The sequence below is a fragment of the Mobula birostris genome, chromosome 10 (assembly GCF_030028105.1).
Source record: "Mobula birostris isolate sMobBir1 chromosome 10, sMobBir1.hap1, whole genome shotgun sequence".
NCBI lineage: Eukaryota > Metazoa > Chordata > Chondrichthyes > Myliobatiformes > Myliobatidae > Mobula > Mobula birostris.
In genome coordinates, this window is record NC_092379.1 from 23,658,553 (window position 1) to 23,683,005 (window position 24,453).

The 24,453-nt window shown below is 39.1% G+C and overlaps 1 protein-coding gene across 9 annotated transcripts in view; it reads right to left on the reverse strand.

Annotated features, from left to right (window-relative positions):
• LOC140203921 (T cell receptor alpha chain MC.7.G5-like) overlaps positions 1-24,453 on the reverse strand; it is a 109,583-nt gene that overhangs the window by 75,092 nt on the left and 10,038 nt on the right. The window contains exon 1 of one of the 9 annotated variants that reach the window (XR_011887433.1): positions 10,275-10,296. The exons of 2 other annotated variants lie outside the window; for them this stretch is intronic. Coding sequence is in view for 3 of the 7 variants with exons in the window: in XM_072270067.1 (XP_072126168.1) it covers positions 13,496-13,550 (55 nt within the window). In the remaining 4 variants the exon portion in view is untranslated. Of the gene's footprint in view, positions 1-2,851; positions 2,871-4,111; positions 4,131-4,349; positions 4,420-8,674; positions 8,696-10,274; positions 10,297-13,404; positions 13,427-13,495; positions 13,566-24,453 lie in introns of those variants that run through there. 6 more of the 9 variants (XR_011887437.1, XR_011887442.1, XR_011887443.1 and 3 more) reach the window with 6 other exon arrangements.

Consider the following 24,453-nt stretch of genomic DNA (forward strand, 5'->3'; position numbering starts at 1 on the left):
CACCTTGCTTATAGAGTACTAAGGGCAGTCTAGTCCCGCTTCCAGATATGAGGGGACACTTTTTCCCTATACTCCACAATGTCCAACACCGTCGCAAATCTTCCCCTGTCAACAGTTACTTAGTACTGCTACCTGCTGAATGCAAGCAAACTTCCAGACAAATAGAATTTTACTTTATCTTTAGTTTTCTCTTGCGCTCTTCTTCGTATATCTTGGGATTTTTACATCTTGGGATTTTCAATTGTTCTCATTTCCCTCTCTGTCACTACTCAGGATTCATCCCAATCGATATTGCAACGGAGAAACCCACTCCTAGTGCCCCTTACAAATGCATTGCAGGAATATATTCAGATATTTGTCGGGAGAATATACTTGGTCCATTTTTCTAACATGTAAAACCCAAAGAGTTTAATGCAGATGAATTTCCTTTCGAAATTCTTACTTGGTATGACTGTCAGGTTCGTTCCTGATTTCAACGCTAGGTAGTCAATACTGGAATTCTCATAGTACTATTCACCAGTACCAAAGCCATTTTGGGGCTGTTCTGGTCCGGAGAAAAGAGACTCAGCTCTATATAATTCTCACTCCATCCTTCCATTTGGAGAACCCGTGAATATAGAAAAGGGTTATCTTCTTGTTGTTATGGATGAGTTACACCACACAGAGAGAAAACTACGCAGAAAGAATTAGAGTCAACAAATGGATTATTAAACTGAGGCATTTACACTCTCCTTCTTCCCCCTCCTTCACATTCTCCATCGAGGCTAGCTGACCTGGTGAATATTTTCTAACTTCACATTTTCATTTCTTTTTTTTCTCCCCCAGTATCTTGAAATTTAGATGAGTGTGGATTTTTGACCATTCAACCTTTCTAGTTTCCATTTTTTTTGATAATCCAGGCATAAAATCTAGAGAATGTTCAGGATTACTTACTAGGAATCACGGTTAATCTGGTTCCTGGTCCGAATGTTAACTTCCTATCGCCTCCACTATTATTCGCACAGTGGCAATCAGCAGTGCAAAAACGTCAGAGTCTAATTTAGTGCTGGCGTGAACCTGTCGCCTCCGTCCTCAATCTGGTTATTTTCGTTTCTTTTAAGGAGCACAGGAACACACGAAAATAGGATCGGGAATAGGAAACCAGTCATCTCCGTCTTTAATACTTATAATGTTCTGGATTTCAGAGTCCTAATTCTAGCGATTCCATACCCTCGGAGAGGTTTTACACATCTCAGTTTTAAATGGCTTCCGCCTTTAAAATGTAACTACATTTCTTTGTCCATTAATCTCCCACAAACAGCGGATACCTCCATCCTTATTCCTCTAAGCTCTAAGAAATACAAACCGACCTACCCGGCCTCTCTTGGTATGCAAGACACCTTTATCGCAGGGTTCTTTTAACATGGAAATATTCCATTTATTATTACATTCCAGAGTTTCTTGTCATGATACTTATGCCTCATTCTACACAACTCACAGATGAAAACCTGGCAACAATTGAGAATAAAAAAACATCTGCGTAACGAGATCTATTTCTATTTGACAGGACTTTGACAGGTTTTCGCAAATGAGTTTTAACATGTATTGCTATAAGCTCAAGCTGCATTATTAAATTAATTCCAAGTACTTCTTTGCATATGATTAGCATTAGACGTGAGTCAGCAAGTGTTCTGTAAGATTACGTTATTTCATTGGAAATGAGAAGGAAACAGCTGGCATTTGCATCACATGTGGGACAACATCTCTTTCCAATAAACTGTAACCTTATTACAAGATCCAAGAAGCAACTCCTTACCGTTATCAATAAAATATGTTTTGCGGTGTGTATTGATCGCTCAGATGGATAACAGATAGCCAACAATAATTGATATATGATTGTCTATAATACCAGATGTTCTTTCCATAACACATTATAGTTGGTTCGAAATGTAAGGTTCAGGTTAGGTTAATAATTCGTTAAAACTATATTCATTAAATATTAAGACTCGAGCAACTGGTGTTAGCTGATGGCTGAGCCCACCATCATATTGTTCTACTTACTGGGTTCGATAGTGAGTTTGGTCCCACCTCCAAATATGAGAGTATTTGATCCTAGAGTATTCACACAACGCTTAATCCCGTCACAAAAACTTCGCTGACCACAGTTACTCAGTTATCCTGAAATCTCATGTAGCTCCAAGGGTCAAAGCAGGGTATAAAATAGGAATTAATCTTGCTTCTCCTTCCTCACACACCCTACATTCCCGGAACATCATTTCCCTTGTTCTCGTTGCCATATGAGGCATAAAAGTATTTTCTTCGATGCGCATTCCTAAATATTACGAATTACTCAGTTATATAGCGTATTTATGGAAAAGTGGTAAACAGATACACAAATTAAACATAGAGAGAGAAAGTTGCTGGAGAATTTCTGTTTGCAAAAACACTAAATGGGTGTCATTGTTAGTCTTGTTCCCTGGTCGAATGTTATTTTATCGTTGCCATAACACACACTGAACAAACAAGGAATACACAAACTCGGGGGGCTCTTTTGAATCTGGGTATAACACAATAGTTCTTCAACGTTCTGATTCTGAACTCTTTTTGACTGGAAGCATCAGTTTTTCAATGACCTACAACCAAATCTATCACATGAAACCACATAGGTTACAATCCATTTGTAAACCCTTACTGCACACTCCCAAATAATCAGCCTTCTTCGAACAATTCAGAAAATTCAATTAAAGTTTGATCAAGGAGAGGTCTCCAATGAATTGTTTTCGTACTCGAAGTGCTTTAGTCCACTTAACAATACATACATGATCTAATATGAGTTCAAGCTATTTTGACAACTATCCTTATAATTTGTTACCTTGTGGTTACCTTCAGATTATCCATTTATATAACTTTTCATAAAGTGATCAGGAGCTTCAAAGGTCTCTTTGTAAATCAAGTATTAAGGTGAGCTTAATGCTTTAAACATCCAGACACCAAATCATAAAGTTTGCTAATTCCCTTTAGCGTTAGTCAGGAATAAGGTAAACAGGGATATGAAGGGAGGGGGAGGGAGGGGTGGATCGAGCGAAGGAGAGCCAAGGAGAAAGATGGAGAGACAGCCAGAGATAGAGAGAGGGAGGGTGAGAAAAAGAGATGTTGGGTGAAAGCAAGCGACTGAGTGAGACAGGCAGGGACGAGCACTGGGAGGGAGAAAAACAACGACAGATACTGGGAGTTTCGAGACAGAAAGAGTGAAAGGGGAGGAAAAGAGATGCAGTGTATGGTGGTGGAGGAGATATAGAGATGGACAACGATAATCACATAGTTAAGTAGATCGATAGAAACGGGCAAAGATTTAGTTAGACAAGTAGATAGATAGATAGATAGATAGGTAGAGAGAGAGAGAGAGAGAGAGAGAGAGATTTGTTTCTGCCATCCCGCAGCTGCAGTTGTTTTGATCTTTCGGTTGTAATGATTTTCCTCATTCTTGACAGACTATTTGGAAAATTGGGAACCATTTCCAGAAATTGGAGACAACAACTAGATTATTGCCGATATGCAGTTTGATACACTTACTGGGGCCCACGTTTAACTTAGTTCCTGGTCCGAATGTTAACTTTCCAGCTGCTGAATCAGTGTACACACAGTACTAACTACAAATACAAAAATACTCGTATCCGTATTGCTCCCGCGAATATCTGCAGAACATTCACTAGCCACTTCCCAGTGGACACTTTTGAGACTACTTTGGAAATATGTTCCCTAGCCTTTCGATTATCATGTCAGGCCACATGCTTCGATCAAAATTATAGTAAATACCACGACTGCAATAATAAATGCCTGGCTTCCTCTCAAATTCACTTTATCGGAGGTCACCCTGCGGAACTCGCAACCGAACAGTTTCTCAACTTATTAACAGCGAACAATATGGAAGAAGATGTCTCTCTAACTCTTGATTGTGATCCTGCTTTCCTGCTTCAGAAAATCTATCCTTTCAAATGAAGAATCACGCCACTGACAAAATTTCAAATTAGTTATTCAAACTGTAGATTTAGATTGATCCAAGGACATTCTCAACGAAAGATTTCTCTTAATGTGGATCAATATTAATTTCTTTCAAAGGCTATCCACTTACATGTACAAACAATGAATCCCCTGAAATATATCTTGAAGTGATCAGTAGAAGGCAGTGATTAAATAAAATATCGTCGCTCACTTGCCCATATATCCTTCCAGCCGAAAATGATTGTTGGCTCTCTAGGTAAAATTGGGTATGCAGTAATAATACTTTATTAAACCAGATAAACTAGATATTGGGACTGCAGTAACCGTTGTTTACTGATGACCGAACACCAAAATACTTTACTACTTACTTGGTTCTACGGTCAATTTCGTCCCACCGCCAAATATGGGAGGAGTTGCTCCCATATTATTCACACAACGCTTAACTCCGTCACAAAAACATTTCCAGTCATCTCAGAGTTATACTTTTACCTCATGCAGTAATCCAAACAGGAAATAAGTCATGAAATATAACACTAACTTCATTCCCTTCTGACCTGTTTGTGTTCCATATCATGATCATTTCCTCTAGAATTCCTTCTTTCCCCTCCAGGAACAAGATTCACCCGAGTCTGAATTTTAACAGGCATCAGCTTTATCAGCCTCTAATTTATACGAATAACTCCAGGTGCCATGTTCCCGTTACAAATTACAGCCGAAGGAAGTTATTCCATTGCAAATATCTGTGAATATTACGCATTACCCTGTTTTACAGCACATTACTGAAAATCTGGCGACCACATCCACAAACGATTGAAAAAAGGGAAGAATAGGATAGATTTGTGTTTGAAGCACTTACTAGGCGTTACTGTTAACTTCGTTCCTGAGCCGAATGTAAGTGTGTCTAACCCGGATTTCACACAGTGCCAGTCACCAGTACAAAAACACTTCGGTGTTATTTTGATCCCTGGAATAATCAGAAGATGGCTTCCTGGCAGATGAGGTAACTTGACGTTAAATTGACTTCTGGGCGTTTGAGAAATAATGCCCAGAGTTTGCTCCCTTTGCCTAAAGACAAGCTTCAGGAATAATGTAATACTATTTTTTTAAATTCTATAAGTTAGGTTGGGAGCCTGGTATCCGCATGTTGGTGCCAATAGTACTAATGAATTTGTTGCAAAACTCTAGTTCAAGATCATGGAGTCACACAGCACGAAAAAGGGCTTTGCGGGTCACAGAGTCCATCACGCATTTGCACTAAACTTACATAAATCCCACAGTATTTTCCTTACATCCCATCAACACATAAATAAGTAGATAGATAGAAGCAGACAGACAGTTAGGTAGACAGAGAGAGAGAGAGAGAGAGGGAGAGAGAGAGAGGTGGGTGGGAGGGAGAGAGACAGTAACGGAGTCAAGGAAATCCTCATTGACTTGTTAGGATGTGACATCTCTTTCTGCTAGAAAAATGCTGTCTACCTGTACAGATTTTTGTGCACTAAAGACTGCAGTTCATTTGACATTTCCACTGCTCTGTATTTCCTGAATTTTGACAGGATATTAGAAAGATTGATAGCCAGTTCTACAAATGAGAGCCAACATTTTTTTTTCAAAACTACTGTTTGAAAATTATTGTTTTCTGCCAGAGTAGACTTTAGTTATGTTATAATACACTGCACTACTCCACACAAATTTGATATTGGTACTGGAAGAAGTGGTTGTTGATGGCTGAACCGTTAATGTGATGAGCTACTTGCTTGGATCCACGGCCAGTTTGGACTCATCGCTAAAAAATGAGAGGAATTGTTTCCATGCCTTTCACATAATGCTTAACCTCGTCACAAAAATATTTCCAGTCATCAGTTACACAGTTATCCATTTTCTTTGTGTAGTCTAACTGGAGAGGAACCAAGTCATGACATTCGACTGCAATCTTATTACAATTACCTTGCTTCGGGTACGTTTTGGGATCTTCCCTTCTCTTTTTCATCCCCTTCTTTCTCAGTTCCTGGGAAAGGATTATCCCCTATCCGTATTTTAACATTACATCTCATTGCAATGCATCTGTATGTCTGATTACTGTCACATCTCTCAAATACTTCTGGATGATATAAATTATAATAGGATCTATGCTTCTCTAATCCTTTGCATCTGACTCAAATTATTTCTTTGAAGTTAATTGTGAAGAAAATGAATTGTTCAATTTTGTACCAAGTTTATGGTAACAACCAAAATACAAAGGCAAGAATTTTGATAAATTTCCATTTGAAACACTTCCTAGGAGATATTGCTAACCTCTTTCATGTGCCGAACGTTACCTTAACGTTAATAACATCTAGACGGTACAAACCGCTGGCACAACGCACGTCAGGGCTATATGGATTTTGTAAGAGATCCAACTATTTTGAGAATGAAGTCTCTTCGTATTTTGCTTGTGAATATCTTCAGAATTTATATTATTTCCTGATTCCAAATATTGTTGTCTGAAATGTTTCAGAATGCTAGTAAGGACTTTCAAGACATGAAATATCGTGACATACTTATTGTGTAGATTGGCGTAATCGCTGCTTCTGTTTAAAGACAAACTAGGAATAAGGTCGTACGGGAGAAAGAGAGAAAGACAAGACGTAAAGACAGACAGTGAGAGAAGGAAACGGAGAGAATAAGTGAGTGCAGCAGATTTGAGATAGATAGAAAGATGAAGATAGGTAGGTACAGAGACACATAGAGGGAGGGAACAAGGCAAGCACTGAGACAAATGGAGGAGAACGAAGGGGTGAAGAGAACGGGAGACGAGAAGAAGAACAAAAGTTAAGAAGGAGAGAGTGAAAGGCAGAAACGATTATACAGAGAAAGTCAAAATCATTGCAAGGCCCGTTGATGGTACTTTTCATTTCCAGAATTTATTGATTCTGTTTCAGATTTCCCGCATTTGCAGATCATTTGACCTTTTCTGTGTTATGCCTGATTTAAGTTTCGACAGATTATTTAGAAGATTAGAAACCATTTGTGCAAATTGGAACCAACAATTTTGAAACACTTACTGGGGGCCACGAATAACCTGGTTCCTGGTCTGAATATTATCTTTCCAGCAACTGAACTCAGTGTATACATAGTGGTAACTAGCAGTACAAAAAGATTACGCTCTGCATTGCTCGAGGAAAGATCTGCAGAACATTTACTAGCCATTCCCCAATGGTTTTTGTGACCACTTTGCAAATCTGTTTCCCAGCCTTTCAATTATCACGTCAGCCTACATCCCCTATTCAAAATTAGATTAAATACCACGATTGTCATAGTGAATTCTCTCTTCTTCTCCAAATCACCTTACTGGAATTCATTCTGTAGAAGCCGCAATTGAACAGTTTCTCGACTTAATTACAACGAACAATATGGATCAATATGTATCTCTAACATCAGACTGAGATCCTGCGTTTCTTAAGCATCTTTAAGAAACCAGTCCTTTCAAATTAGGAATGCCTCCTCTAACAAAATTTTAGATTAGATTTACCAAAAAATATAATATTGAAACTGAACTTTTAGACAAATACAAGTACTTTTTTAACAGAAGACTTCTCTAGATGTGGATCACAATTATTTTGTTTAATTTAGTTTCAACAGAGTTCCATACATTTATAACTAAATAATGCCCTGAAATATATCTTGACTGTTGAAGAGAGCAGTAGAAGGCCATGAATTAGCAAGATATCGTCGCTTCCATGTCTGGATTTCGTTCCAGCAGAAAAGGATACTAGGCTCTCTTGGTATGAAGTACTAATACTTCACTAAACCAGATAGACTTAATATTGGGACTGGACTAACTGCTGATTGCTGATGACTGGATCACCAGAATACTCTCCTACTTACTTGGTTCTACGGTCAATTTGGTCTCACCGCCAAATATGAGAGGAGTTGCTCCCATGCCATTCGCACAACGCTTAACTCCGTCACAAAAATCATTTCCAGTCATCACTGAGTTATTCTTTTACCCTATGCAATCTAGCCAAAGAAAGCAAGTTTTGGAACTAGGCACCAATTTCATTCCATCCTGACCTGTTCCTGGTCCATATTGGGACCACTTCCTTAATAATTCCTTCTTTTCTCTCCATGAACAGACAGAAAAAAACGGACAGAGAAAAAATTGTTGGATTTCTGTTTGAAACACTTACTAGGCGTTACTGTTAACTTCGTCCCTGGGCCGAACGTTAGCTTTACTCCACCAGAACTCACACAGTATTAATCACCGGTACAAAAACACTTTGGGTTTATCTTGATTCCTGGAATGGCTAAAAGATGGCTGTTCGATACATTAGAAACTTGACGTTAGATTGATCTCTGATCGTTAGAGAAATAATGCCCAGTGATTGCTCCCTCTGCCTGAAACAGATTTAAGGAATAAGGAAATCTTATTTTTTGATTTTATCAATTAGATTGGGACCGGGATTTCTGCAAGTTGGTACCAAAATATCTAAATGAATTTGTTGCAAATTTGTAAATACGTGACATATCCCGCAGCTCAGAATCATTGAGTCACACAACATGGAAAAAGGCTTTGCGGCTCATAGAGTTCATCATCCATTTCCACTAATCTTACATGAATCCCATAGTATATTCATCATAATCCCATCAACACCCCAGAATCTTACCTACACGTCAGGAGCAATTTAGAGTGGTAAATTAACCTACTGATACGTACTTATTTAGGATTTGTGAGGGGAACAAATTGCCAGAGGAAACCCACTCGGTCACTGGGAGAATGGCAAACTTCACATAGACATCGCTGGTTTGGAGGTGAGCCTCTAGAATTGTGATGTAGATGCTGAACCTGCTCTGCCAGTGTCACTGAGTTGAAGCTTTGTGTCAGTGTATCACTGCTAAATATTTCCTGCATTTCAAGTTTTCAGCATTGACAATTTAATTTTTGCTCTCTGCGTGCTACTTCCTCTTTTGATTTCGACGAGGACTTTGACAGTCCGTGAACTAGATCAATCGTTTGGGAAACTTGCGAATTGGGTTTAAATTTACTTACTAAGTGTCGCGGTTAACCTTGTTCCTGAACCGAGCGTTAAATCTCCAATACCCCCAGCAGTAATACACACAGTACCACTACCAGTAAAGAAAAACAAACACCTGGGCATTCGTTGTTACAGACAATAAGTGTTTCATGCGCAATTCCTCAATTGTCTTTATATTTGGGTTCCGTTTGTATTTCGGGCCCCAAGCCTTATAATGATCTCGCCAGAACACAATTCTCTGTTTTATGTTAAAAGAGTGCCCTCGATGACAATATTAAAAACATGGCTCACTGATATGAAAACTTTACCATAGTTCACTCTGTAGAACTCTCAAATGAACAGTTGCACGAATTATAAACAATAAACCAGAGGGAACAAGATATACCTCCGACACCTGAATGTAACCTGACTTTAATTTCTGGAATAGCTTAGGGAAACATGTCCTTCGAATTAAGGAATGTATACTTCTGATTAGATTTCGAAACAGTTTTAATATGAAATGCAGAGGCTAAGCAGTATTGTTAGATCCTACCGGGGGTTTATCTAACGGGAAATTTCTCCAGATGTGGATTAACATGTACTTTTCTATTCAGGTACAACATTACTAAAAGAACCTGCAGACAACTGTGAGCATTTGCAAATAAATCATAATGGATCATGATTATTGAGCATCCAATTGATCACAGGAATGACATAAGGGGACAACATATTGTAGCTGACATGCCTAGATGTTCTTCCAACAGGAAATTATTCTTGGATCTAAGGGTATCCTTTGAGTATATGGCAACAAATCTTCAAAAAAGCACATAATCTTTCTATTAGTATTTGACAAATTGGTGGTTGTTGATAACTGAAACAACAACGTGACTTCTGTCTTCTGTGTTCTTTGGTCAGTTTGACCCCTCCTCCATATATCAGTGAACTTGCTGTTCCCGCATTCTCTCCCCCCCCACCAGCATCAGTGAATCCCGTCGAAAAGAGAAGCACAATCAACTCTTACACAGCGAAGCAAACAGTCTATCTTAAATTCCCCTCTGACCTGCCCCTAGTCCATTTCAGAATATTTCCTCCGTTTGTTCGCCACCCCACTCTTTTCATTCCCAACACAGGATTGTCTCCTCTCCGGATTATAACTGGACATCTTCTGCCAATACTATTTGCGGCACATTAAAGTCTATTCTTTAAGAAGGCTTCTGCATATATAAATTGGAATGGGGCCCGTTCTCGTGTCCAGATCAAAAACTGTAACAGATAGAACAGAATTCTGTCGGAAACACTTACTTGGAGTCACTGTTAATCTCGTCCCTGACCCGAATATTAGCTTCTGATTGCCAGCATCCACACAGTGCTAATCCTTGATACAAAAACACCACGCTTATTTTGATCCTGGAACTGACATCTTAGTTCTTTGCAATTTGATTTTCCACCTCCTTTTCGTATGCAATAACCGATTTCTCTCGAAGATAATCACTATCAGCTCAATGTTCTGCGCTTCTATCACTTTAGTACAGCTGAACAAACTGCGTTCTTTAATCTCGCGGTTCTGCAGTATTGACTTCACAGAAATAATTAAAGGAAATAAGGATTTTCGTGCTGTTCTTGTGATTAAATGTAGAACATCCTTTACTTTTCAGATACATATATTATTCCTTGAACGTGATCAGATAGATACATAGGAATCCTTGTATATGAGGTATTTTGACATTAGATTATACGCTGGACGCTTAAGCAAAAACACACAGCTGTTAATTAAATATTAAAAGACTGCTGATACTCCAAGAGTAAAGTGGCACTATTTCTAGATGTTATATTTCATGCAAGGAGCCGAATAACTTCTTGTTGGCGCTGACTGTCACGAGTGACTTGTTGCAAAACAGACAATATTGCACACATATTGCAGGACAGATTCACAGAGCCGTACATCACGGAAAGATGGCCCTTCAGCCAAGTGAGTCAGTCAACAACTCATTTACACAAATCCTACAGGAATTCCATTCTATTCTCCCTACATTCCCATCATCTTCCTCAAATCTTCACCTACACCTCTATGCACCCATTTTCGGCATCTCTGGTTCCTTTATTTTTTGCTGCTGACTATTATACCTTGTCTAGATTTCCACAAGATTTTTGAAACACTGGGAACAAGATCTCACCTTTGTCACCAGGGCAATAAGATTTGCAAATTCTGCTTAATATACTTACTGGGTGTCACGGTTAACTTGGTTCCCTGGCCGAATATTAATTTTCCATATCCTGAACCTTCATTCACACAATGCCAACTACAGTTACAAAAACACCGTGTGGTTAAAAGTAATTGTATTCTTTCTAGTGGTATCATTCTACTGACTTCAGATATCTTTGAGTTATTATGCCTGCTTGTCATTGTGCTGCTCTCAATGTTACTTATGAAAGGCTTATCAATCACGTTGTAAAGTACAAGATTTCCTTGTCAAAAGGGTTCTATGCCTGAATTCCTGATTAACGAATTGCTACGATTGTTAAAATGGAGCATCAGCGGAATAATATTAAACCCGCTCTGCAATCATTTTACTGATTTTCTCTCTTGAGCTCATCATCTTGCTATTTCTTTTTCGATCTGTCTTTCTTTCGTTTCTATTCTTGGATTGTACGGAGATATTTTTAATTTGTACAGACTGCATTCTAAAATGCACTTGAGGCTTATGTTGGATGAATGTGAAACATAATTAAAACGATACAGGGAGAAAGAAACGAAAGCGAGTGAAATCTTGATAAGCCTGCAGTTTGATTCAGAAGAGAGCAAAGACGAAGAGACAGGAGCCTATCCACCTAAACGACGCAAATTAAAGGCTCCTGGTACCCATTCCAATAATCTACAGGTTAAATAGAGCCAGGTGTTCATTAAATATTTAACATATCACTGAACTTTTCCCTCTATCGGCCTCGTAGAGCGAGGAATGGAATGTCTGCATTTGGAATTTAGCACCAGATACGCCCAATATTACTTGATTGGGGCACAGGATCTCCACGCCAATATATCTTTTTATAAACTAAGATTTCTTATTCTCTGAATTGTTTCAGGTTAAGAATAGGTGCGTGTTTTCTAACGAAGCCAAAATTTAAGCAGCTTCACCAGGACCATCGGCAGAAGCTGCCTTACCTGCTGACTGTTTAGATCATACACTATATAATTTTTCTTCAATATCTACAGTTTCTTTGTGAAAATTCAGTTGCAAATTCAATGCTAGAACAACAAAGTCCTGATTTGGTCATGCAGAGGGAACTCACTCGGTTTCACAGTTAACCTGGTACCACGTCCGAATATTATCTTGTCATAATTATAACTCACACAGTGTCAATCAGCGGTACTAAAAATTGGAGTATCTTTGGTCACGGGAAGGACTTCTCTTTTCTCTAGTCTTTCAGGTTTACTTTTCAGATGGAATATTCTCTTTCATGGGAGCGAAATATTTCTCGATCAGTTTATTAGATGAGCAAATCACCTAGCCATATTTCCTTGATGTGATTTACAACTAAAGTTCGTTTTTAATAGTAATTCGCTGAAGCTCAAATTCTTGCTCAAGTATTGATGCTTTTGAGTTCGAAGTGCCAATTCTACATGGGGAACGATTTTTAGCAACAATTAAGATGCATTCTCTTCAAGAACAGTTGTAAGAATGAAGAGAAATTGACCTTGCATATTGCGAACAGATGTAGACCACTCGTAGTAATCAGGTCACAGATTCAAAAATATCTTGGATGATCTAATTAATATTTCAGCTCCGTATTCTCTTCTACCCTCAGCGACCTTCTCGCCGAGATAGATAGATGGATAGATAGATAAATAGAGAGAGAGAGAGAGATAGAGAGAGAGAGAGATACTAAATTGACCGAGAAGAGTCGACCTCTCGACCCGAAATGTCTACTATTCATTTCCCTCCATACATTTTGTCTGATCTGCTGAGCTGTTCCAACATTTTCTCCTGTGTTGCTCATCAGTAGAATTGCCCCTGCCAAACAACAATCGATTTATTGCATCCTACACGATGCCCATTACGGTCACAAAATCCTTACCAACAAACTTCCCTCCGCTATTACCTTCCCCGACCAATCAACTCTATCGTTATTATATTCAGTGAACCTGCAATGGAACGTCCGATTCTAACATTATTCCTTTCACTTCTCTACTACTGCATTTCTACGGATAACTGCACATTAGAGTCTCTTAGAAAATAATTTAGAGTTTCCATTTATCATTCACCACCCCCGGAAAACAATTGACTACTTTGGTTAATAATTTCAGGAAACAAACAATTAATTGCTTCGTTTTGTCTCTGACATTATCTGGAGAGCCGTGTATTTAAAAAAAAAAAAAAAACACCCGAAGGCCCGACGATGGGATCTTTGTGGAATAGCCATTTCAGTCACTTACTTGGCATCACGGTTAGTTTTGTTCCCGCAGCGAATATTAGCCTGTCATTACCCACATTCACACAGCCATTATCACCAATATAAAAACTAACCTCGGATAATCAGACAGCGAAGCATTAAGCTAGTCTCTAAGTCTGTTACTTTCATCGACTTTTAACGTATGACGATCTTAATCATGTTCTCTTTCAAAATAATTCACAGCATTTGATCCCGTGTGCTGTGTGGAGGTTGCACTTTTTCCCAGTAATCGCGAAGGCTTCCCTCACTGGCGCTGGTTTCCTCCTACTTTTTAAAGGAGTGCTTGGAGGTTATCTGGCGACTGCAAACGGGGGTTTGTGGGCATTCAACAGACAGGGAAGTCAAAAATGGAATAGGACTGATGTGATTGTTTTTCCATGAACTGGTACGCACGTGATGGGCTGAGTTGCATTTTTTAGTATCATGACAGACATATGAAAAGTAAACTATACACCACTGGCGAATGAAGAGTTATTGCTCAGTAATAATGACGAATGAAGAAAAATATTCACGGTCTGTTACTATCTGACGTGGCATCAACCTGAAGAGGCTTATTTTTGACAATAATTAGTTTGAATCTAAGATCGAGTATTTGAAGAGGATATTCAGAATAATGCTAATTACCGGCTTCTCCTGTGATGTTTCCAAGTGCTGCTCTGTAAAATGTTATTGCTTTTTTTAAAAAATAGAATTAATAGAAGGCACATTCTAAATTACAAATGAATTATATGCGGTATGTAAAGAATATGGCCATGTTTGCCAATCAGTAGTCATTTTAATGCAAGGTAGCTGCTGTATCAATTTATCGAAAAATTTTGGTTATAGATTAAGGAATATGCTACTGCATGACAAGGCACTTAATTACTGAATATTTTAGCAGACTTTCTTACTTACTGGGTTTTACCGTAAGTCTGGTTCCACTCCCAAACTCCAATATATTAGCAACTCCTTGATTCACACAACCGTTAACACCATCACAAAAACCTCTGTGGTCATATTCAATCACCTCTTCACTACTTCATCCGTTCCAACGGAATGGCTTCCACCAATTTGTTTCGTTGATTTTCTAATGCCTGAGATGTCATCGATGTGAAAAAAGACGAAAAGCATTGAAAATGCTTTTAAATATGAAATATAGGGTTCTTCCTATTCCAACATCGTTCATTCCTATAAAACCTCTTTTTCCACGAATTCCTTTCTGAACATTCCTTATTTTGTTTTCTTTGTGAATTGAAAAGAAAGAACCCGTCACCAGATCTGCCAGTCAGCACCATGTTTGAGAATAAGTGAAGAATTCCCACTTACTGGATGTCACTGTGAGATTATGAACCTTCTATAAGGACACCAATCATTACAGAGGGACCAGAAAATGGACAGAGTGAGCAATTCCAAGCCATTGGGTATCAAATCTCCGAGGAACTATCCAGGACCTAGCATGTCGGTGCAGCTACAAAGAAGGCTCGACAGCGTTTGGCGTTTGAGGAGATTTTATATGTCATACTATGATACTCGTAAATTTCTCCCATGGAGGGCATAATAACTGGCTGCATCACCGTCTGGTACGGCAGGGTGGAGGGCACCCAATGCAAGGGATCGAAATAAGCTGCAGAGAGTTGTATTCCTAGCTCCATCATGGACACTATCATCCATTGTATCCAAGAAATCTTCAAGGAGCGATGTCTCAAAAAAGAGGCATCCATCATTAAGGGCCCAAGGATATTCACTGTTGTTATTGCTTTCATCAGGAAAGAGGGACAAGAGCCTGAAGGCACACACTCATCGATTCAGACACAGTTTGTCCCGCTCTGCCATCGATTGTTGAATGGACATTGAATCCATGAACACTACCTCACTACATTTTTATTTTTATTTTTTTGCACTACTTATTTAATTTAACCATTTAATAAATATACTCATTGTAATTCATAGTTTCTTTCTCTAATATTATGTATTGCATTGTACTGCTGCTGCAAAGACAACAGATGTCATTACATATGCCGGTGATATTAAACCTGATTCTGATTCTGATTCTCAGTTCCCGTGTCCAAGGTTAGTCTGAAATTATCAGAATCCACCCAGACAGTAACTGTCACTGATGCAAAAACACCCTGGGACAATTTGTTATACAGAAGAGCGTTCAGAGTCTAGTATAAAACCGTCTACTTGTGTGACAAAGTTCTCTTCGAATTGTTGAGGTTCGCTCCATGACCTTATAATAGCTCTGCCAAATGAGAGTTTTTGCAACCTCACTAAACAGATCGAGCTGCAACTCAACAAAGAAGAAAGATAATGGACATCAGTAAAGACAGTTATTTATATAAAAATAAAGCGAATTTAGACATTGGCATTTCACATCTGAAGCGTTTCAAGGAGAAATGCGTTTTTGGCCGAAACTCTTCAGAATCAAAATAACCTATTTCGGTTACAAATGAACACTGACGTATTATGTACACAGTTCTATCTTCCTTTTCCAAATACGAAATTGCTCTCCCCGTTGGACAGTAAGTAGCACCATCTTATTGAAATGCAATGGAGCTACAGAATGGTGGTCATTAAATTTATTAATGCGTTGTTTTACTTACTGGGTTTTATGGTCAGTCTGGTCCCTCTTCCAAATATCATTAGATTCACACCACTTAAACTCACACAATGCATAACATCCTCACAGGAACCTTCCCAGCGGACGCCTATTCAGTGATTACATCTTACTGTAAGCATGCTGTCTCTAGCATCCTTTGTCCTGAGTCGTTAGATTATGAGCTACTTTGGACGAGAATTCTTGCCAGATTAAGCGGTTTGCATTGTCTTTGATTGTGAAAATTAAAACTCCCCCCCGCGAGGAACCAGAGGAATTTTCAATTTTTCCACAGGATGAAACCTCATTCGTCTGAGCCTCAAATTGTCAATCTACTTGATGTCTCCTCAGGAATAGCCACATCTCGCCCCAGTCCTCAAAATAACCAAATGCCGTCCCCCAGGCCCAGAAATAAATCTGGACAACGGTTGTATAACCTTCCTCTATCTTTAGTAATCTCTTCTTCAATTAGGAAGGCTTTTCTGCAAAGAGCATTTAAGGCACCGTCTGATCAGGACCCAATATAATTGTAGTAGGGTACATTTACTTTGCAATTGGGGTTCGCTTGTAATATAGTTTACTTTACTTGGTTTACCTCGCTTGTGCATTGCTATTCATGTTACAAATCTCCCTCTAAATATTAACTGCTTCCACAACTAATAGCAACATTTATCTTTATTCTATCAAATCGGATGAAGTCGCATTTCCCCCATATGTACCATCTCCTAAACCATTCTCCTAGAGATTCCATATCCCATTCAAGTGCACCTGCAGCACTATATCAATCCAGAAAAAGAAGCATTACGAAGAAGCACTAACAACAAGAATTCTGCAGATGCTGGAAATTCAAGCAACACACATCAAAGTCTCGGCCAGGGTCTCGTCAGGGTCTCGGCCTGAAACGTTGACTGCACCTCTTCCTACAGATGCTACCTGGCCTGCTGCGTTCACCAGCAACTTTGATGTGTGTTGCACGAAGAAGCACTCACTGGTTGTAACGATTAACTTCGTCCCAGGGCCGAATGTTAACCTATTATCACCAGCATACACACAGTATTAATGTACAGTGCAAAAACGTCCGAGAGCATCAGTATCGTTCTATATACTTGCATTCCTTTCCATGTATTGTGTATATTAATCCTGCTTTACCTTCCATACAATGGATAATCCTTTAAGTAAATTTCCAATTGCACAGATTATGCTTCCAGATTTATATAATACAATTACTTTGCATGCTCTTTTGATCCTCAGATAAATCAAATCTACGCTAATATTGAAAACCCTGCAGTTTATGGGATCATTTATTAACTCTTTATTTTAAGGGGAATCGGTTTGTAATCAGTTCAGACAGTTCACTGATATAATGCTTTCAGGGGGTTTAGTGTTTATCAAAAATATGGCTTAGACTTATCAGACTGCCTCCTGGATGCGTTGCGAACCTGACGCATCATTTGCTAAGACACCCAGAGGCAGTGCTAATATTGGCAACATTTTAGACAAAAGATTTTTTTTGCATAAATTATTTGTTTATATCTTATCTTTAAGATTGTTCTTGATCATGGCAAGAAACAGTGTGTGGTCACTTACTGGACTGGACACTGCATTGCACTCACACCCGACTAAATGGAGCCGTTCAGTAATAATGAACATTTCGTAAAGAGAGGTTAATATCTGAAGCACCTTGAGCGGAACTCGTCTTTTAAGACTATTGATGGACTACCTATGGCAATATTGAGAGATGCACTACTTACATGGCGTGTTCGACTTAAAACATTACTCTACTTCTCTGTCCATTGACGCCGTTGACTTGCCAATTTTGTAGTTATACTTCAAAATTCTATCATTTGTCGTTCCCTTTTAACCGATAGTTAGAATCACACCAATTTCTCGCCCTTCTGCAATTTATATCCGCTTTACCCTCTAAACGGGATAACATTTACCTTGCTACCATTAAAGTACGAGGTATTATATCGGATATACTATATATCTTTCCTTACTCGCCCAGATATTCTCCAAACACAGATTAATGTCAGTATGGTGATATGTTACTAAACCATACATTCTTCTTGAGGAACCGACTGTAACTAACAACACCTGGTACTACTTACTGGGCTCGACGGTCAGCTTCGTCCCACCTCCGAATATCAGAGGAGTTGCTGTTCCTCCATACACACAACGCGTGAGCCTGTCACAAAAACCCCCCGACTGAACACTTATTCGTTCAGTTCTCTGGTCCAGTTACAGGGCAATAGAATAATGGAAATAAAATAAATCCGATTCCTATTCTTCGTGTACATTCTCCTGTTCACCCTTTTCATCTCCCTGATCCATTATTGGGGTGCTGGGGGCAAATAACTTGCGTTGCCTTGTGTAATAGAGTACATTCTCCATCTAAACGTCCTATTACACTCCATTGCATTTAATTATCAAAAAACTGTATAAAATTGACTTAATTCAATTTTCATATTAATTTAGGATGCCATTTGTCTCATTTAGTTTATTCTGAGCATTCCCTCAGTTCCGTGTTTCCACTTATTTCCGTGTAAACTATTCTTTCTCATATTCTTTCCCTCCTAATTCTCCTATCATCCATATATGCTATGGCAGTTTACAGTGGACACTGAACCTTTCATCACGCACGCTTAGATGAAAATACGTGGCACGCAGTCATTCAGAAGAGGGGAAATATACACAGAGCGTCTTTTTATAAACCAGATTTAGCGACGAACAACTATTTTTTTTTCTAATCATAGGAGCCTGTGGGTTAGGTCAGTTTAAAAGACGCTAATAATCAACTTTTCAACTTATTTTGTTTACGAAATAAGAATAGTAGAACTTCGTGAGTTCTACAATTAGTCGGATTCCACTCCCGAATGTTAGCTTGTTGGTGCTTCCATTAATCCACACAATGCCTGAGACCCTTGCAAAGGTTACTAAAATTTCAATCTTTTTCAGAAAAAGCGTAATGTTTCTGCTACGTAATTTACCACTCCAAGTTAACATTTATGATCCATAAATCATTTCACCATGGAACAGCCTCTCTAACTTCGTTAAACACGAGCGCATGAAATCTTAGTGATTTGCACAGCTATTGGTTATATTTTACTCGTTATATATCTTTGGTTATATATTGGCTGTATCAAGCCCATGCAGGTACTTGGAACATACCACAAATCATCCTCTCCTTCCTATATTCCTCGAAGACGTGGAATATAAAATCTTTTCGTTCTAACTCTCCTGGATCCCACCCGCACTGAAGAAAAATTGAAGCAGCAAATGCACTTGTGAGTCAGCACGACTTTGGGAAGTGGGAGGAAAACGGAGCACCCTGGTAAAGTCATTCCTTCACCAGAACCTTGAAAACCCAAACGGCAAGCACCGGAGATCAGAATGGAAAGCAGGTCACGGGAGCTATGCGGCAACTATGTGGAGACGTATCCACAAACTTAAACCGAGCTCAAGGAAATTTAAGAATCATGGTCTGAGGTACTCACTCGGTGTCGCGGTTAACTTAACTCCCGAGCCAAATGTTAGCCAAAACTGTCCTAATACTTTACAGAACAGTGAGAAATATTTAAAACTAGACTGCATTGCACACGCCTATAAGATTTTATCATACCATTTTGCATTTTAGAGGGATTATTTTTGTGCATTACATTCATACAGTTAGCTGGCTTACTTCTTGTGTTCTGAGACGCCACATTTAAATAACAGAATGTATTGGAAAAACACACTCTCTTAAAACCTAACCGTGACATAGCGGTCTCCGGTCATTTGCTGCTTCATAGCTTTCTGATGCGCAATTAAGGTAGCCAAAAATTACATTTTAATAACTTCCATCAACGTTCTGTACCTAATTGACCTTCTCCTGATACAGTCTGAACATATCGTTTCATTTCATTGAATGTTTAGCATACTTCTTCGGACGAGCATTATTTAGTTTTATATTTGCATATATGTGCTAAAACATAGCTTCTATACAGTACACCATTGATTCCTTCAGAACATTTTTTTCCTCTGAAGATGTGCTCCAAATTCGAAATGTTGCCAAGGACACAGCGTAATTGGGGTTTGAAGCACTTACCAGGTAGCACCCTTAACTTGGTTCCTGATCCAAAGGTCAGCCCACTTATGGATCCACCAGCATTCACACAATGATACTCACCAACTCAAAAAAAATGGAGCTCTTTTGATATCTATAAAGGCAGACTTCTCATAAAATTCTTGGAATTTTAAATAAAATAATTGCAGATTCTGGAAATCTACAACTAAATATGCTATCCTGTAAAAACACGGCAGACCAAGCAGAATCAGTGAAAAGATAAACAGGATGAATACTGTTTCTTTTTAGCAGAATCATAGTGTTAGACAGCATGGAAACCGGGTATTGGGGCCAAATCATCTATGGCAACCAAGGTGTCAACGTTAGCTAGTCCCATTTTCCTTCATTTTTTCCATATCTCTCTACCTTCCATATCCACGTATTGACCTCTAATGCCTGTTAATCCTGGCGATTGCCCTGCCCCTACAGTTTTCTCTCGCAGGTCATTCCATATACACACCGCCCTCCGCGTGAAACTTTGCCTCTCCATATCAAATCTTGAGTTGACTTCACGATAACGATTCCTATCTTGATTATATGATTATCTGAATCGTTGATTCAACACATTTTCCAAATTACATTAATCTTAACAGACTCATCCTCCCGCAGAAGTCAGACTCGAGGACTTAGCGTCCTTCAGCTATAATGAACAGAATTGTTACACATTTACTTTTAAAGGCTATGGTTTATGTGATGGCCTCTGTATCTGAGGAGCCTTACGAAAACGTACGTTTTATCTGACCTCAATCACTTCCCTTGAATAATCGATGCAATTCTAAAACACCGTTCCTTGTCTGCACACACTTAATTGCTTCCGTCCCCTTATTGTTCCTATGGTGAGATTCCACAAATTTTGTTGAGAATTAGCAAACGAAGAGAGGTAACAAGATATATATTAACACTTTTTTTTGGTTACATGTCTGGGTGGTGTACCGATAGGGAAATACTGTTTCACAGATACACTTCTTTAATAATATTTTACTGAACTATACATTTCTGACTTCGATTAGAGTGACTGGCTGTGGATGGCGATTCTATTTATTAGCATGTTATCTTACTTACTTGGTTCTATGGTCAGCCTGGTCCCACTTCCAAATATCAGAGGGGTAGTTCCTCCAGTATTCACACAACGCCTGACTCCTTCACAAAAACCTCCCCAGTCTCCTCATTAACAGTTTTTGCCGCTTCCTGTCCCAGAAAGGACACTTCTTCCACCAAAAAACGCCATGAAGGCAACGAATAAATGACTCTTTTCAAGCTATTCTGTTGAACAATTATATCCCTTGAGTAAACTGATTATTTTAATTGCGGAAGATTAATATGTGGCCATGTCAAGTTAAATGGAAGCTTTTCCTTAAGTAACTTCAGATCTCGACACACTGCAATCTCAGTGAATTTTCCTGCTTATACTTCAAGGGGGTCTATCGCCAACCTTTCCCCAATTGCCCAATTCTGACCCCATTTCCAGGGATGGACATTTCATTACTAACAGCAACGACGTTAACTAATTTCGCTACTATGCCCACTGGGACTTACTCTGCGTGTTTTACACTGTAGGTTAACGATATATATTTTTATGCTATATTACAATTTAACGGCAGACATTCGCCCCTCTAATTAATGCTGGCTCTTTCCGTGAATCATTTACGCTTTTCGATCACCTGGAGTGGACGTTTAGAAATTAGATACCAGTAATCACCATCTGAAACACTTACTGAGTGTAGTGGCTAACATCGTTCCTCGGACGAGTGATAGCATATTGACGTTTGTATGAGTACCTGCACCGCAATAGCCAGCAGTACAAAACATCTAGAGATTGTGTGCGTTTATTAAGGGCCTCACTAATGTAATATTTATAAATGTTTCTATTTGATAAGTCTTGTGTTGTCGACAACATAACGAAAACTTCCTAGACCGTATAATTATATGGACCGATTATTTTACTGTTTCCATATCATATTCATTTTCTTTAATTTCACTGTAAATAACTCACGGTTGAAGAGCTGTTGAGGTTCACTTATGAATAGCAAACATTCAGCCTGACAATCACTTGAATAATATTGCAAGCTTTGAAAAGATCTGTTCTTATTTCATAAAGTCTCAAGCTGGCACTCTCCACAACTGCTGTCAATAAACTCGACATCTCTGTAACCAGTGAAGTGAATCCTCGCTACGCTCCCCTGCGAATTAATTCCCATTTTGGGCACTATTAACAGGAAAAAAAAGCTAACTCTCAGAATAACACCACGGCTGCTTTCTGACTAAAAGAAATACCGAGGGCGGAAAGCATATCCTTCATTCACAGACCCGGAAGTTATTTCAAGGCTGACTATTTATTAACCGTATTTATATACTTCATTTGCAGTTTGTAATATTTCACACCCAGTTCTAGGTACCTCCTGAGCAATGGGCTTGGCACTGAATGGGTTCATCAGCATAATTTTTTTTTTTTGCTGGGGATGATGTTCAATTGGGCTCCCTTTTCAAATATCGGTGGAGTTTCTCCTGTATATACAAAACGCTTAATCTCGTCTCAAAATCTTTACCGGTCAAAATTTACTCAACTCTAAAGAGCTGCTTTCAGACTCAAAGGTGAACAATTCAGAAACCTTGAAACAAAATGTTATTCAATTCTTTTCCGTTTTGACATAACTCCAATTTTTATATCTTATTGTTATCCCTCCTGTTCTACCTGTATCCCATAGTGTGTGGCTTCTCCTAGTATTGCCCTTTAATCTTCAGCATTATTTATATATGTATGCAGACTCCTATCGTAGATCGATGGCCCATTTACCTCCATAGATGCTGCCTGACTTGCTGAGTACGTACAACTTCTGCGTATTGATCAGAATTTGCCTATTTGCAAATTGGACACTAAAACCAGCACTACAAATCATAACACATCATTGAAGGGTTTGGAAATCTAAACTAAGGAGAGAATACGCTGGTAACACGGAGCAGGTCGGGTTTTCGAACTGGACCGTCAATACAGAAGTGTCTCTTTCCATAGTTTCTGTCTGACTTGTTGATTATGTTCAGATTTTATCATTTTGTTACCAGTACAAGGACATTAACGAGCGTTAAGTTGATACACTTACTGGGCGTCACGGTTAACTTGGTCCCTGATCCGAATATCAGTTTGCTCACACCGCTACCAGTATTCACACAGTGCCAACCGGCAGTACAAAATGCCCTGTGGCTGTATTGATCTGTAGACAACGGGTTGACTCACATTTCTTTCACGGACTACGTTTAATTTTCCCGCGTCATACCGTTTTTGACATAATGATAGCTACCTGTATCACGAAACGAACTGGGCAGAGAAAGGAACCATACGACTGACATTTCGCCATTTTATTCAACTCGGCATAGCTCGCATCTGAAAACACGGCAGCACTGAAGGAACGAGGAGTTATATTAATCATGATTCTCGGCTCAATCATCTAAATTAGCTTTGTGGTTAATATAACTCCTCAATAACAGTGGTGTCTCAGGGAAGTCCTGTTCATTAGCCTCGTTGTAGTGTACATTATTATTATCAGTCGGCAATGAAATGCCCGGACAGAATAATGGACGTGATACGCACTACTGGTTTACTTTGTGATATGTTTCTTCGACATTATCGTAGTTTCCCCTACATGTAGTTAAGAGCGTAGGACTAATTAAAGTTCCTACAGTTCGGGGCACAAGAGGTTATCTAGGTACAGTGGTTTGTTGAATTTTCTTAGATAGGTCAATGGAGTTACGGAAAGATGCATAGTGACAACCACACAGAGATTTACAACGATCCGCATCAGTACCATTGTATTCTACCTACATTCCCATCAAATCCCGCCCCCGCTCTAGATGTTTCCATATATCCACCCGCCAGTGCCTATTTCCGGTGGCCAACTAAACCCCGCCCCAAACTCGCAAGGATTTGGAAGGTAGATGGAATCAGAGGACCCGAAGCAACACCACACTATCAGAAGGAGAACGCTCACGCTCCATACAGACAGAAAACACTGCAGGTCAGAGTCGTGGCTGCAGTTTCGGTAACTGCGTTACGTTGCCGCACAATAAAGGGATTTAGTTTAACGATGAAAAATTGGCAGGAGTTAATACACACATTGTCAATTACTTTGCTATCAATTGACAATCACTGCTGACACTTTCATAAATATATTGCCCTACTTACTGAGTTCTACTGTCAGCTTGGTTCCGACGCCAGATGTCAACGGCGTTCCTGCTGCTCTATTCACACATCGTCCGACTCTGTTTTCTCCCCTCCACTATTTGTGGGAAACTCTGTTTTTCGGCAAATGTTCCCAATAAATTCCTTTATGCTTCAGTGAACTCTTTATTTCTTTTAGAAA